Here is a 12734-nt window from a genome sequence, read left to right as displayed (position 1 = left end):
TACTGTTGGTAGAACTGCAGTATTGATGCAGTAAAAAGCCTTGGGAAACTGAATTGAGTATTTTACTTTCAGAAGGTGCTCCATGTGAAGGCAGAGACCCTTTCGATCTCAAGATTCCCTCCCTCCCTCCCCCCGATACTTCAGACTCCCTCCCCTCCCTAGCTAATACAAGCCCCTCTTATTAGCTCCGTTCAATATAAAGTATATTGGGTCCCACTAAGCCAGTATCCCTCGATATGCTTGTATGGTACAAATAGGAAGCAATAATTTACTGGCTAAAATAGCCTTTTTTTTTTTTGTGTCATTGAATAATAACATATTGATCCTTATTTTCAATATGAATCTGTCTGAGAAAAAAAAGGAAGTTAAATGTATCTGTCAACTCTTAAGGTCTTGTTTGTTTGGGTTTGGTTTTTTTACAAGAACTTTTTACTTAATGAAATTTAACAAGAGCAGCTAACTGATGGAATAGGAGTTATTTTTGTACTGAACACTTTTTATAGGCCTTTTAAGCACTGGAGCAGCAATAGAAAAGAGGAAGAACTATTTGGAGACTTCTAAGCATTTATGGTGATGTCGGAAGCAGTTGGAGTATGCTATTCTTTGCCAGAAGAAAATATAGTAGAAAAAAATCAATACAGGAGAAGTATGCAGTTTTTTATGAGAAGTTTTTAGAAATTTGCACATGTTCTGTGTTATTTCTCCAAAGTGGAAGGTACAATTGAGCTTGTGAGGAAAAGTGAGGAGGCACACTGAAGTCCTGAGTAACTAGTAGGACTTAGTGTCTTGCAGACACCAAGAACTTAAGGAAATGTTTTTTGGACAGTAAGCTCCATGGGGCTGATTTATTTCTCATTGAACTAAAGCAATAGAAAAAACAGATAGGTTTTTGTCTGATTGAATTGCCAGAAGCAATGATAAGATTGTAAGACTTCAATAAGCTTGCTTTCTTATCCTCTTCTCTCAAAAGCAAAACAAACAAACAAAAAGTAACGGGCATAGTAATCCTAGAGGCACAGGTACCCCCTTTTGTTAGGAAGATGATATTCTGCTACAGAGGAGTGTCCTACAGGATTACATTTGTGAGTGATGTTACTGTGAGAGATGCTTGACGGGCTTTTAGAAATCTAGGAGCGGAACACTGCAGGGTTCTGGAGTCACGTTACTCAGTTGGTTAAAACCTGGTTCTAATAATGCTAAGTTCACAGGTTTGATCCTCATGAGCCATTCACTGACGAGTTTGATTCGATGATCCTTCTGGGTCCCTTCCAACTCAGAATATTCTGTGATTCTGTGATTCATATATATATTTACATAGCCCTGTATTACATCTCCCCCGGTGCTTACGCCCTCTTCTCTTTTCCCTCTAGGTTATTGATTGGTACCATTGTGCAGTGTGGGCTTCATGTATTTCAGATAATTTCCCAGAACCCTTCCAAGAGAGTCAGGTAGTTGCTTTGTAAGGCTTTATATTGACCTGTGTTCAGTACAAAAAACCCTACAGTAAGAGGAATAGGTGTGGTACAACCAAAGTAACTTGTTATGGTAGGAGTTGGTGTACGAATGCCAGTAATTCGTGGGATCATACTCAGGAAACTCTTCTTCCCAGTTTGCTCAACTCATGCCTAGCAGCTTTCATCTGATGGATAGCCCTGCAGAGAGAGTGAATTGGCAGGGTAAAAGCTTCATACCATGCCATCATGTAGACTTGCCAACTTTTGCTAAACTTAAGAAAAAAAAAAAGTATGTGATTGGAAGTTACTAAGTTAATTAGGATAAAACTATCATGGTGGTCTCTCTATCTGAAGTAGGAATAGCCTTTCAGATTGTTGTAAACTGCTCACCATGATGCAGCTCTTGCTGCAGTGCTCTTATAGAGCCTTTGTAAAACTGTAATGGGAATTAGCTATCTGGTTTAGTTCCTCGGCTCCTTCTCTTCTACAATCTGGAAAACTACTGAGGTATAAGAGTATGCATGTGACGTGATACCTAAGACTAGAATTCATAATGACAACTAAGCACTACAGTGATTAAAGAACATTTTTTATGTGGATGGATTCATCCCAGCATGCAATGGCTGCCCTACTCCTCTGGCCGGAGCCCATGAGCTTATGGTTTCAACATGAACTGCATGATAATGGTGCAGCGTGGTAATGGTGTTGAGCTATAAACAGTGCTCCATGAAAACATTTTCCCCACATGCAGCTCTAAACTACTTTATCTGTAGGGTGATATGGTGTGGGTGATATGCTTCATCATAACAGTGCTGGCTACAAGTTAGGAACAGGTATACAATGTGATGTTTTCCGTCTAAGCAATTCCGTGCTAAACAATCACAGAGAAGTTTATTTTGAGTAGGACAAAACACAACTGCAGGTGTTCCTCTTCTAAAAATTCCTGATATAATCTCTCTTAGAACAGTTGATGAGCTGAAATACTGTTCTGGATGCACCCATTTCTTGTCCTATATAAGCTTGTGGTAGTGCACTGGAGACCAGCCGGTTGAGAGACTTGCATTCCTAATTGGTATAGGGTCATGGATTTGGCTTAAAATATGTGTAAACATCTGACTCTGATTTTGGGTATTCCAAAGCAAAACACTTCTAAACTTTGGAAAAAATAATCTTCTGGTAATACAGCTTTCTTCTTTGTCCTTTTAAAAGGATTGTGGTATGGTGGTGGATTATTATAAGCTGCTGCTTCAAAACAAGTTGTACTAATGTACTGGGAGTGATTCAAAGTAGTGTATGCGTTGTGGGGAGTGGTAAAAAAAACTTGAGCGGTAACAGAAGACGGGGAGAAGGTTTGTTGGACTTTCTTGCAGAGCCACAGACACTGCTTTGGAAAGAAAGTCTCTGGTTGCAACATATGGTGTGGTTTTAGCCCCAGTTGGTAATACATGACAATGGGGTGGCTCATTGAAAAGGACCAAACGTAATACCAGGAGAAGAATTGATTTCATGCTCTGGCCGGGTTGTGAGAATTCAGATTAGGAGACAACAGTGCCCCCACAAGAAGACTTTTACTTTCTTTACAGCTTTTAATAGGGTGTGACTGGGTATGGGAGGAAGAATCTGAGTGTAGTATGCTTGAAAACTAAAAATTGAGCTGCTGAAGTCATTGATATATACTGATAAGTCTATATACTTAACGTGTAACCTTGCCTGAAATACAGCTGTAAAATATCCTGTGCTTATTTCAGAATAGTTGTATGTCAAAATTGATTCATTAGAGTGTGAGATTGGGCTAAGATAGAAAGAAAAGTTGCTGAAAGTACCTAGTGTGTTAAGCTGAAAAAAATTTCTCAGGGAAACAAGTTCACAAAGCAACAGAGAAAGAAGGTAAGTGTAGGACATGCATTAAAAAGTGGTACAAACAGGTGGCACGGACATACCTCATCTAGAATGGGCTCCTTGTCTTGTTTTGCCTAATGCCCTCTGGCCAACACAGGGCTTAAATAGCTTGCCTTTAGAAGAGCAGCATAGTAAACCCAAGTTTTCCTTTGCCAGTTGACCACGTTTTGGATCTTTCCTTTCTCTGTCTTTCCAATCTACAGTAAATGTCAACTCAGGCTTTCCAGTGAGGGCAAAATTGGAATGAAAAATGAACTACTGATTGCTACTCTTGAGACCAAAATGACCCTAGTTTTGTTTCAATGCTTGTGTGTCCAGTTATTGTTGGAACTAGTCATTAGTATTCACTGGCCTGGCTTTGTACAGGTGGTTGGACCAGATGACTTTCCTGGATTACCTTTCAACATAAACTATCCTATGACTTGAGAGCATTCACTGAGGCAATAATATGTGTTCTTAAAGCTATAATAAACCATATCTAACCATATCTAAACCATATCTTCATCCCCAAGATTCATTATAACTAGTTCTAAACCACCCCTCCGCTACATAAAACTTTTTTGGAAATACCAGGTGATGCTTATTTCAACTTCTGCATTAAATGGCTGAAACTAGAACACAAAACACTAGAAACTTAAAATGGCAAATTCTAATTTTTTCTCTCTTTAAAGGGGAAAGGATATTTTCCTAAATATGTTTACTGGATATGAAGTTGATGGTTTAAAACAAAATTTTAGTCTTTTAACTAAGGTTAGGGAAGACTGTTGTAATTTTAGTCAATATAGAGTAGATGTTTTTAATGGCACTTGTTCAATAACCTCTTACTAGTCACAGACACCTAGAAACATGCTTCAGTGGAGAGGAGATGTGTAAATAACTGCCTACCACCTGAAGTCTTTCTAAAACAGGCTAGACTTTTCAGCTTTGAAAAACAGTGTTGTTCTGTTCAGATTGGTTTATTAGCTTTAGTTGTGTATATAAAGGCCTGGTGGTCTATAACAAACTTCTTTTTTCCAGGGGAGTGATAAGTACATCGTATGTAGTGACACCAGAGCACAGCTGAGATTTCTTGAAAAGCTTGATCACATAGAAAAGCAGAGAAAAGATGAAGAGGAACGTGAAATGTTGCTTCGAGCAGCCAAGGTAATATTCTTGCTTTCCAAGGAAGTAGTCGTGTCCTCTAGATTGGTGAACATCTTCAGGTTTCTTCTATTTCTGTTTTAAATGTAGTAACCATTAACCCTGTTGCTGGAAATTCATAATGTTTAGGACAGTTTAGGCTTTACAGAAAAGGATTTAACCTATTTACATTTTAAAAAAAATAACAGGAGTTCTTTGAAATGTGTGGTGGGGTGAACTCTGCTTTTGAGATTATTCCTACTGGTCAAAATTAAATAAAAAGCCAAAAATATCCTTCCTGGATCATTTTTGGCTCTGAAACTGAAGCCTGGTGAGATCCACCACCCTGCCAGATGTATTTATATTCTGTAGTCAAGATCAGAGGGCTAACCCAGCATCCTTGAAGTCCTGATGGAGCTGTTGTAGTATAGAATAAGTACCTTTCTTCTCCCTTCTCTTTCCTCCAGAAGAGAAGCAGAAAAAAAAAAATCTATAGATGTTGCTCTATCAGGTGTGGCTTGATCATCTTCTGTTTGGGTTTTGTTTGTTTGTTTGTTTGTTTTCAGTCCGAATTCTGGAGCCCCTTGGATGGAAGCCTAATCTAGAGTTGAAAGAACAGTGTTGTGCTTGCATGAATACAACTCCCTTTCTTTCCTGTACTTCCTGTCCTTTTTAAGTGTCTGCTGCTGACATGAACAACATCATGCCTAGACTGGACCTGACTGACAGTGTTAGCATCATTTTCAGCTTAATCTTGCTTCAGGCTAGAGCAGAGGCAGCCGGCCCAGATGAGGAGGGGTGTGCACGTATGTGCATGGAGGGGGATGGAAGCCAGTCTGGATTGAGGCATTCGCCCCTGGAGCTAAATCTTTCAATCACCAGAGAAAATTGTCATTTATTAAATATTTAACGGATACGATGGTGTTTGGATGCCAGTAATTTCTGTTCAATCTTTTTCCTCTTCCTTTGCTAGAGCCGTTCCAATAAAGAAGATCCAGAGCAACTGCGGTTAAAGCAGAAAGCGAAAGAGGTAGGACTTCCCAGTTACCATGCTTGCCTTTGTGTGTTGAGAGAAGGTTGGCAGCCCTGTCCTGGCAATTAGGTCAGGGTTTATTTTGCTGCTGCATACCATTTGCAGAGGCCTTGGGGAAGGACAGGAACTGCCACAGGCAAGGGCAGTGCTTCAAATGAGGTCAATGAATTATGAGCTCTCTTTTTTTAACATTTTATTTTTGCAGTTTCAGTCCTGTCTAGAAACAGTCCTTTGTAAACTGCAGCAGTACACTTGTTAGGAATATAATGTGGGATTAGGAAAAAAAAAAAAGAAGAAACTTTGAGATTTAGCATCTGGGACTGCACAATAGGCTACATTTTTCCAGGGTAATTGTTCGTTTTGTAAATCTGATACTGCTTATAATTCTTTGGCTGGGAGGCGGTACTGGGATTTAGTTTTAAATGGAAAACGCCTCTGGCTTTTAATTTTCTGGGCCCAGCAGTTTTCTGTTCTGGAATGGAGCCCTTGTTTCACACAGTTCATGTTTAGCTGCAGGGGTTTTAGTTTATAGCTTAGACTGGTTAAGCTTTTACTCCCAGAGGCCTCTGCATAGCAACTGTAGAAATCAACAAATAAGTTCATTTATGTCTGCAGCCTCCTCTCAGTAGCTGACTTTTTACATTTCCCAATATCCATTTCCTGACTTTTCTAGCCTGAGAGAAAAAAGCTCCACTAATTGGAGCTTATTTTAATTGAGCCTTAATATTGGATCTCACTGGAGTTGCCCCCAGAGCTACTGGGAACAGAATGAAATGAAAGTACCTAAGGTTGAAGATGTGTGTGCGTGTGTATGTGTGTGTGAAATTTTTCACTTGACCTACAGATTCTTTTCCCTGCTGAATAAATCATCAAGCCTGTTCACATTTCTGATTAAGGATCTGACAGCAGACGATAATAAAGACAATTGAGGTGTGAGACGTGTGATACAGAGCTGAAGAAATTGGTTTCTATAGTTACTTGACTGATTTCATGCAATTTTTAAGGATCTTTGTGCTAAATGAGAGTGATTTTCTGAGCAACCTTTTTCCTTAACTGTGCCTCTTGAACTATGAAATTTGTTGTTGCTTAACATTGCTGCACTTGGCTCCTAGGTGCCAGCAGCAGCAGCAGGTTATTTATGAATGCTTTAAAGGCCCTTATTGTTTGGATTAATGTAGGAGCCCAGGCAAAACAAATGGAAATCCAGTAAAATAGTATTCGAATCAATGCTCTGGATTTGCACCATAGTAGAAGAAATTTGTAAAATAAGAGGAGAGAAGGAGCTTGCTTTACTATGTTTTAATTCTTTGTTTTCTGCTTACAACTCTTTCTTCATTCCTACAATCTGTGAGTACAAAGTTGCCCTAAAGCCCTTCCCAGTTTGCCTGTAGTGCCACCAGGATCAACAATCAGTGGGTGATGCTAATCTGTCTTGTTTTGTAGGTGACTTTACCTCTACATCATCTCATTATTTCTAGGCGTTCTTTTATTAAAAGACGGCAAAGTAATTCATTTATGCAGCTTCTTTTCTATTGTCCTATTAACAATAATATGTAGGATCTTGAAAAATACTCTGTATAGGTATGTGTTTTGGGTCTCTTTTTAGATTAGTTGATATTGTTAATGAGATTTCTTTTTAAAAGTAGCATATAGGTGTACAAAAACGGAGCCAACAAGAGCGAAGAAGGCATGTAAGTTTAGTGCTTGTTGTTCTACTATGTGTTGAGTTCACCTCCTTTATCTTATCTTGTGCCAGGCTAACACAACCTGCCTCACACTTGTCCTGCATGTTTCTCCATGCTGTGCTGCTCCCAGAGTGAGAGTCTCCAACTGCTTCACCAAAAGAAGAGGAGGCAACTGTGCCTCTTGGGACAACACAGATCTTTGTGTTGGTATTCCCTTTCCCTCTTAATTCTCCAGAGAATGAGTCAGCCAGAAGCTTCTCCAGGCTTGACATGGAGAATGGATAAACCCACCTTTTGTGCCAGTGATGTTTTCTTATCTGTGAGCTTGAGTGGAAATGAGAGCAAATGCAGTTGGAAAAATTTAGCACTTTATTGACAGTTAGGAGATAAATGGTCAGCACACATTTGCATTAAAAAAAGGCAAACACAAATAGAACTGGAATAAGAGCAAAATAAAAATCAACAAATATTCCAAGACTACAACTGGTAACTAAAGCATGGTGAATACTGGGATGAAGGTCTGAAATGGCTTACCCTTGTCTGTCTGTCTTGTCATGTTGTGATTATAGTCTGCTCCTAAGAAACCAAACTTGGAAACTTTGATGCCTCTATCAGCTGGAATCAGATCTTTTCCAGGTCAGTCTGGTTCAGTATCCACTGGAAAGCCTGATCTGATTGTCCGCTTGTAGTCCTTTAAGAAGGAATGTGGACCTGCCTTCATCAAAGCTGTCTTTTATATCTTTATGGTAACCGCCGGGGAGAAGGGAGAGTGTGTGGGGTAATGGCACTGTAGCATGTTCTAAAGCAAAGTTTCCCAAAATGCAGGGTGTACATCCTAACAATGAATACTTATAAATCCAGGATGTGCTGTCATCCAGCAGCTGGAGGCAATGTCTTAACATTGCTGGAAGTACATCCAGAGACTCTGCAGTGGATTCTTTTATCCAAAAGGCTGTACATAATTGCCGTGACCTTTTCATCCCTTTTTGCATGACCTATTGCCTCAAACTTCCCCTATGCTAAGTCATTTACTTTCCTGTATTCTTAGTCTATGTAGCCTGCTATGAATTAAGTCTTTATTTACTTCCCCTTTTCACCTGTTTCGGCAGATTTTTAATACCTATGGAAAGTGCACATTTCTTCAGAGACAGCTGCAAGGTTAGCCCCAAGCTGCTGCTTTGTGCACTCAAGAATTTTGTCCTTACTCTCCTCATGGACCAGCTCTTTGTGCAACGGTGTTCCTGAAGTCTGGGTAAATTAACCCTGTTTTTCATTGTGCCTTATCTGCCTCTTCAGACTGACAGGATACAGTCCTTTCATTGTCCCTGATGCTTGCACTATTAAACCATAACTTTTTTAGGTGGTTTCTGCTATTTCCTGTTCTTTCTACAGTACTTTCAGTTACAAAGAAAATGTTCAGTCAATGCAATTCTTGAAGCTGTATTTATAGTTCATCTGTGGCTTCATCCCTTTTGTGAAATGAGCTTACTTAAATTGAGTAGTTGTAGGATACTGTCAAATGTGCAAGCAAGTCATATGAACAGTGCATCCCAGAAGACCTGTAAAAATGTCTGTATTTAAGTGTGTACTATAATTTTAAATATAAACCTGATCTCTTAGAATCATTGTGGTTGGAAAAGACCTCGAAGATCATCAAGTCCAACCAGCTCTGCCAAGTCTTAGACTGCAAGTAAACCATGTCCCTATATGTGCCACATTTACACATCTTTTAAATACCTCCAGGGATGCTGACATAACTACTTCCCAGGACAGCCTGTTCCAATGCTTGACAACCCTTCTTGGTGAAGAAATTTTTTCCTAATTTTTTTGTACTTCTGTCCCTCATCTTCAAAGCGAGTATTGCTTTTGTAGTATGGCTTTGGGAAGCTTAAGGCTGAGCCTGGGCAAACCTTTCAGAATGTATGTGAGCAAGGTTGCTGCTTTGGGTTGAGCAGGTGAACAGGTATTTTACTGATAGCATCTTAGCTTATTTCCATAGTAGCTACCTTTATCTCTGCTCTTACTCTGTGTCACCTTGCAGCATCTATCAGTGGATAAAGGTGACCAGCTACATCTTGAGCAAGGGGAAGAAATGCGTGGAGCAAGCACCTGGTGGGCAACAGATCTGTGTCCCCCATTCCTTGCTCTGTCAGCATCTGTGTTCACTTATGACTGCATAGATCTTCCCACTCATTTGTTCCTGCCTGCTTGATGTGCTTGTGCATTTTTTTGACACAGATACAAGACAGCAGTAGGTGAGATGCTGAGAAAATTCAATACCTTTAGTATCAACTGACTGGAAGGAAAATAGCAAGCCCTAGGGTTTTTATAGAGACTGAACAAACCTATCGAAAACATCAAACAGAGAGTCAGCATGATTCCAATGAGTTCTGGATGTTACATAGTAATGACTGAATTTAGTTGTTCTGTAGTATCTTTTCAAGTCATCTTTTTTTCCTGTTTCATATATCCATCCTAACTTGCTTATTTTCCATCATATTCTCAGGTAACAAGTAACTGTAACCTGATTCTTTGCTGCTTTCCCTACCACCTCCAACCCAGATTTTCAAGCTCTTTGTTTCCTTTCCCCCCACACCTCTTGTTACTGCTTCTATATTTAGTCTTCTGGACCTAATCATTCAAATTCTTTAAGACCGTTCTTGTGGCAGGGGAAAAGTTAACCATGACCTCTCAAAAAAGCAAACACAAGATGCTGCAAGCAAAATAAGATCTCATTGCTTTTTATGAGCCTTCAGTGACAACCTGAGAGCTTCTGCTTAATTACCTGATTTATATTATCTTTATTGTTCTATAGTGTTTCTTGCCTGCTTCTGCATGTTTTTAGAGAAAAAAAAGCACTATTATTGAAAAGACATACATTTTCTTAGCTGCAGTGTAGTCCTACAAATAACAGAAGGCTATCATCAGAGATTTGGTGTGCTACAAGTCTTGCAGAAAATCAGGGATGGAAATCCTGTAAAGCGTTAGATTATTGAGCAAGCTAAAAAGCAAACCAAATGCTTGTTTATGTGACATTCATATTGGTGTTTCGAAGAAACCTAAGAAAAGAGCAACTGAGACACTGCATCGAAAACCACCCGAAAACCATCTGGCTGAAAGATGATAACAACTATCTTTAGTGAAAAACAAACCCCCACAAAACTCCATTAAGCGTGTTTTTGCATTTTCAAATAGCCTTTTCTCAGTTTCTCTGAGAGACAGAAAATGGACACATAACCAGCTGTAAGTATGGCCTTACGTTAGAAACTTGCTAATAGAGGAAATGTTAGGGCTAAAAGTACAAAAAGAAAATGATAATGGAGATCCAGAGAGTTTTGTGCCGAGAAGGAGTGTTGGGTGAGATGATGAGATGGAGAGACTGGCAAGTGGAAGAAAAACTTTCTCTAGCTTGGAGACCTTGTGAGTGAGTGAATGAATACAGTGTTACAATATTGTGTGTTTGGAAGAACTGTGATTGGTCTTAAAGTAATGTCTAGGGAGGTCTGGATAAGGCATGTTGTGATAAGGCAGACCTGCTCAGGGTCATTGAGAAGTCTTCTCATATGTGATAGTATCTGACCCAGAAACTACGGAACCAGGTTTTGGTGTGGTGTGCTGTAGTCTGTTTCTTGGCCTTTCAGCAAAAGTAGCCTAGGCAGTTTCTGAAAATGCAGAGCTTGGTCCTGGATGCCAGACACCCAAGAAGTTCCTTGGGCCTCCAAGTAAGGCAAGCTGATGGGACCTCACAAGGGAAAGCATGCTCCAGGTGTTCTGGAAAACACAAGAATGTATCAGTAATTGTTAAGCAGAACAAAAAAACTGGTAAAAGGCAATACATACTCCACATAGAGGAAATTCTTAGCAAGAATGGGCAAAATAAGGAGTCCCAAAGTCACTGTGCCCTGGATTTTTTTTTCTTGTGTGGAGTTGTTTATATATTAGGAAATGTCAAATATCAGCTGAAAGATTATTTTTTTTTTCCTTCTTCTATGGGTAGATTACTTCATGGCTATTCTGGAAAAATGTTCTGTTGTTTTCCGAAACATTTTATTGCACCCTTTAATTTTAGACAGACAAAGCATCTGGGCTTGGGGGACACAGCCACAGTAGGGACTGTTCTGCCATTGAAGCATATATATGGAACATTATCCTGAAAGAATTCTACAGTATTACATACAGTTCTATTATAAGTTAGGACTGCGTATCAAACCAGGGCACGCTATTCTGCCTTTCTGCTGTTAAATCTAAATTACAACAGAGGGAAAAGTCAGTGGAAACTAATTGTATGGCTAATTAAAACAGTTTGAAAGGAAGCAATTGCAAGAAGAGAAATTGCATTACAGGCAAGAGGAGAGGATGGTAAATGTTTAAATATGCAGCCTCCAAGTGTCAGTTTTCCTCAGAGAATGTCCCCCATATGAGAAGTCTGCTATTCAGCCGCATTCAACCTGTAGGGCAGAAAATTTTGTATAGGGAAGGTAGAGGCTGGAGGCAGTAATGCTCATTGAGTTTTATGACAACGAGTGCGAGAGGCTTGGGATTGAAAACAGATTTTTAGGGTTTATTTTTAATTTTCTTCACAAGTTCCTTAAAATGCTTAAAGGGACTGTGAAAAAATCGCAGTGCTTTCTTGCAAAGACAATGAAGGGAGAAGCAACTGAGAAGAGTAGACAACTTTCAAAGCATTAAATGGAGGACACAATGAATCCCAGTGAAACTTTGCTTGAAAAAGCTGGTCAGAAAAAAAGAACAAATAGAAAAAGAAGCCATTTCAGTGGAATAAGTGGCTCCACTAAAAGGGTACGTCAGTATTTAGTTCTTTAAAAATATGCAGTAAAGGGCACATGTAGGTCTTGAGGTTCCTTTTTCACAGATGCAAAAAATGGTAGATGTTGAAATTTGGTCACAGTTTCTTTTCCTTTGAATTTTAATATTTGTTAATTTATTGTTTAGTTTCTTTATTGTGGAAGCTGATAGAATTGGGAGCTTCTGCCTCTTTTGTATGCCCATATTCCTTGCCTTTTTACCCCGCAAGTCTTATACAAATTCTTGTTCATCTACTTTAGTGCTTTTATTACTCCTGATCTACTTATTGCTGGATAGCACACATAACCCTTAGGCATACATTAACTTGTCTTCAGCCTTCCCTAGTTTCCTTTCCTGCCAGTTCTTCTGTTACGTTAAATATTTATTTAATCTGTCCTGTACTTTATCTGCCTATAATGTCATATGTGAAGACATCCCCGCTTTCTGCTTGATATTAAACCCAGTATCTTGTACGTATACTTTTTAGTCTTTCTCTTGTATTAATTACATCGAGCCCAGAATTGTGGTGTTTAGCTTCCACATCTGCCTTGCCAGCATTTCTTCTGAACTCATTTACATCCATGTTGCTGTTATTTGTTTGTTACTGCATTGCCAAGACAATTTTATGGCTTTTTTTTTTTTTTCTAAGTGTAAGTTCCTCCAGCATTGTGCTGGACAAGTGCCACCTGTTTGGCTTTTCTTTAACCTCATCCCTATTACTGCTCTGTGAGCCCTGAA

The 12734-nt window shown here is 39.3% G+C and overlaps 1 protein-coding gene across 2 annotated transcripts in view; it reads left to right on the top strand.

Moving 5' to 3' along the window:
• TAF4B (TATA-box binding protein associated factor 4b) overlaps positions 1–12734 on the top strand; it is a 70603-nt gene that overhangs the window by 39602 nt on the left and 18267 nt on the right. For both annotated transcript variants that reach the window (XM_032707682.1, XM_032707689.1), the window contains exons 12-13: positions 4371–4496; positions 5446–5502. In XM_032707682.1, the coding sequence (XP_032563573.1) occupies positions 4371–4496; positions 5446–5502 (183 nt within the window). The remainder of the gene's footprint in view (positions 1–4370; positions 4497–5445; positions 5503–12734) is intronic.

Source organism: Chiroxiphia lanceolata, chromosome 1 (assembly GCF_009829145.1).
Source record: "Chiroxiphia lanceolata isolate bChiLan1 chromosome 1, bChiLan1.pri, whole genome shotgun sequence".
Classification (NCBI taxonomy): Eukaryota; Metazoa; Chordata; class Aves; order Passeriformes; family Pipridae; genus Chiroxiphia; species Chiroxiphia lanceolata.
This window is presented reverse-complemented; position numbering and strand designations above follow the sequence as displayed.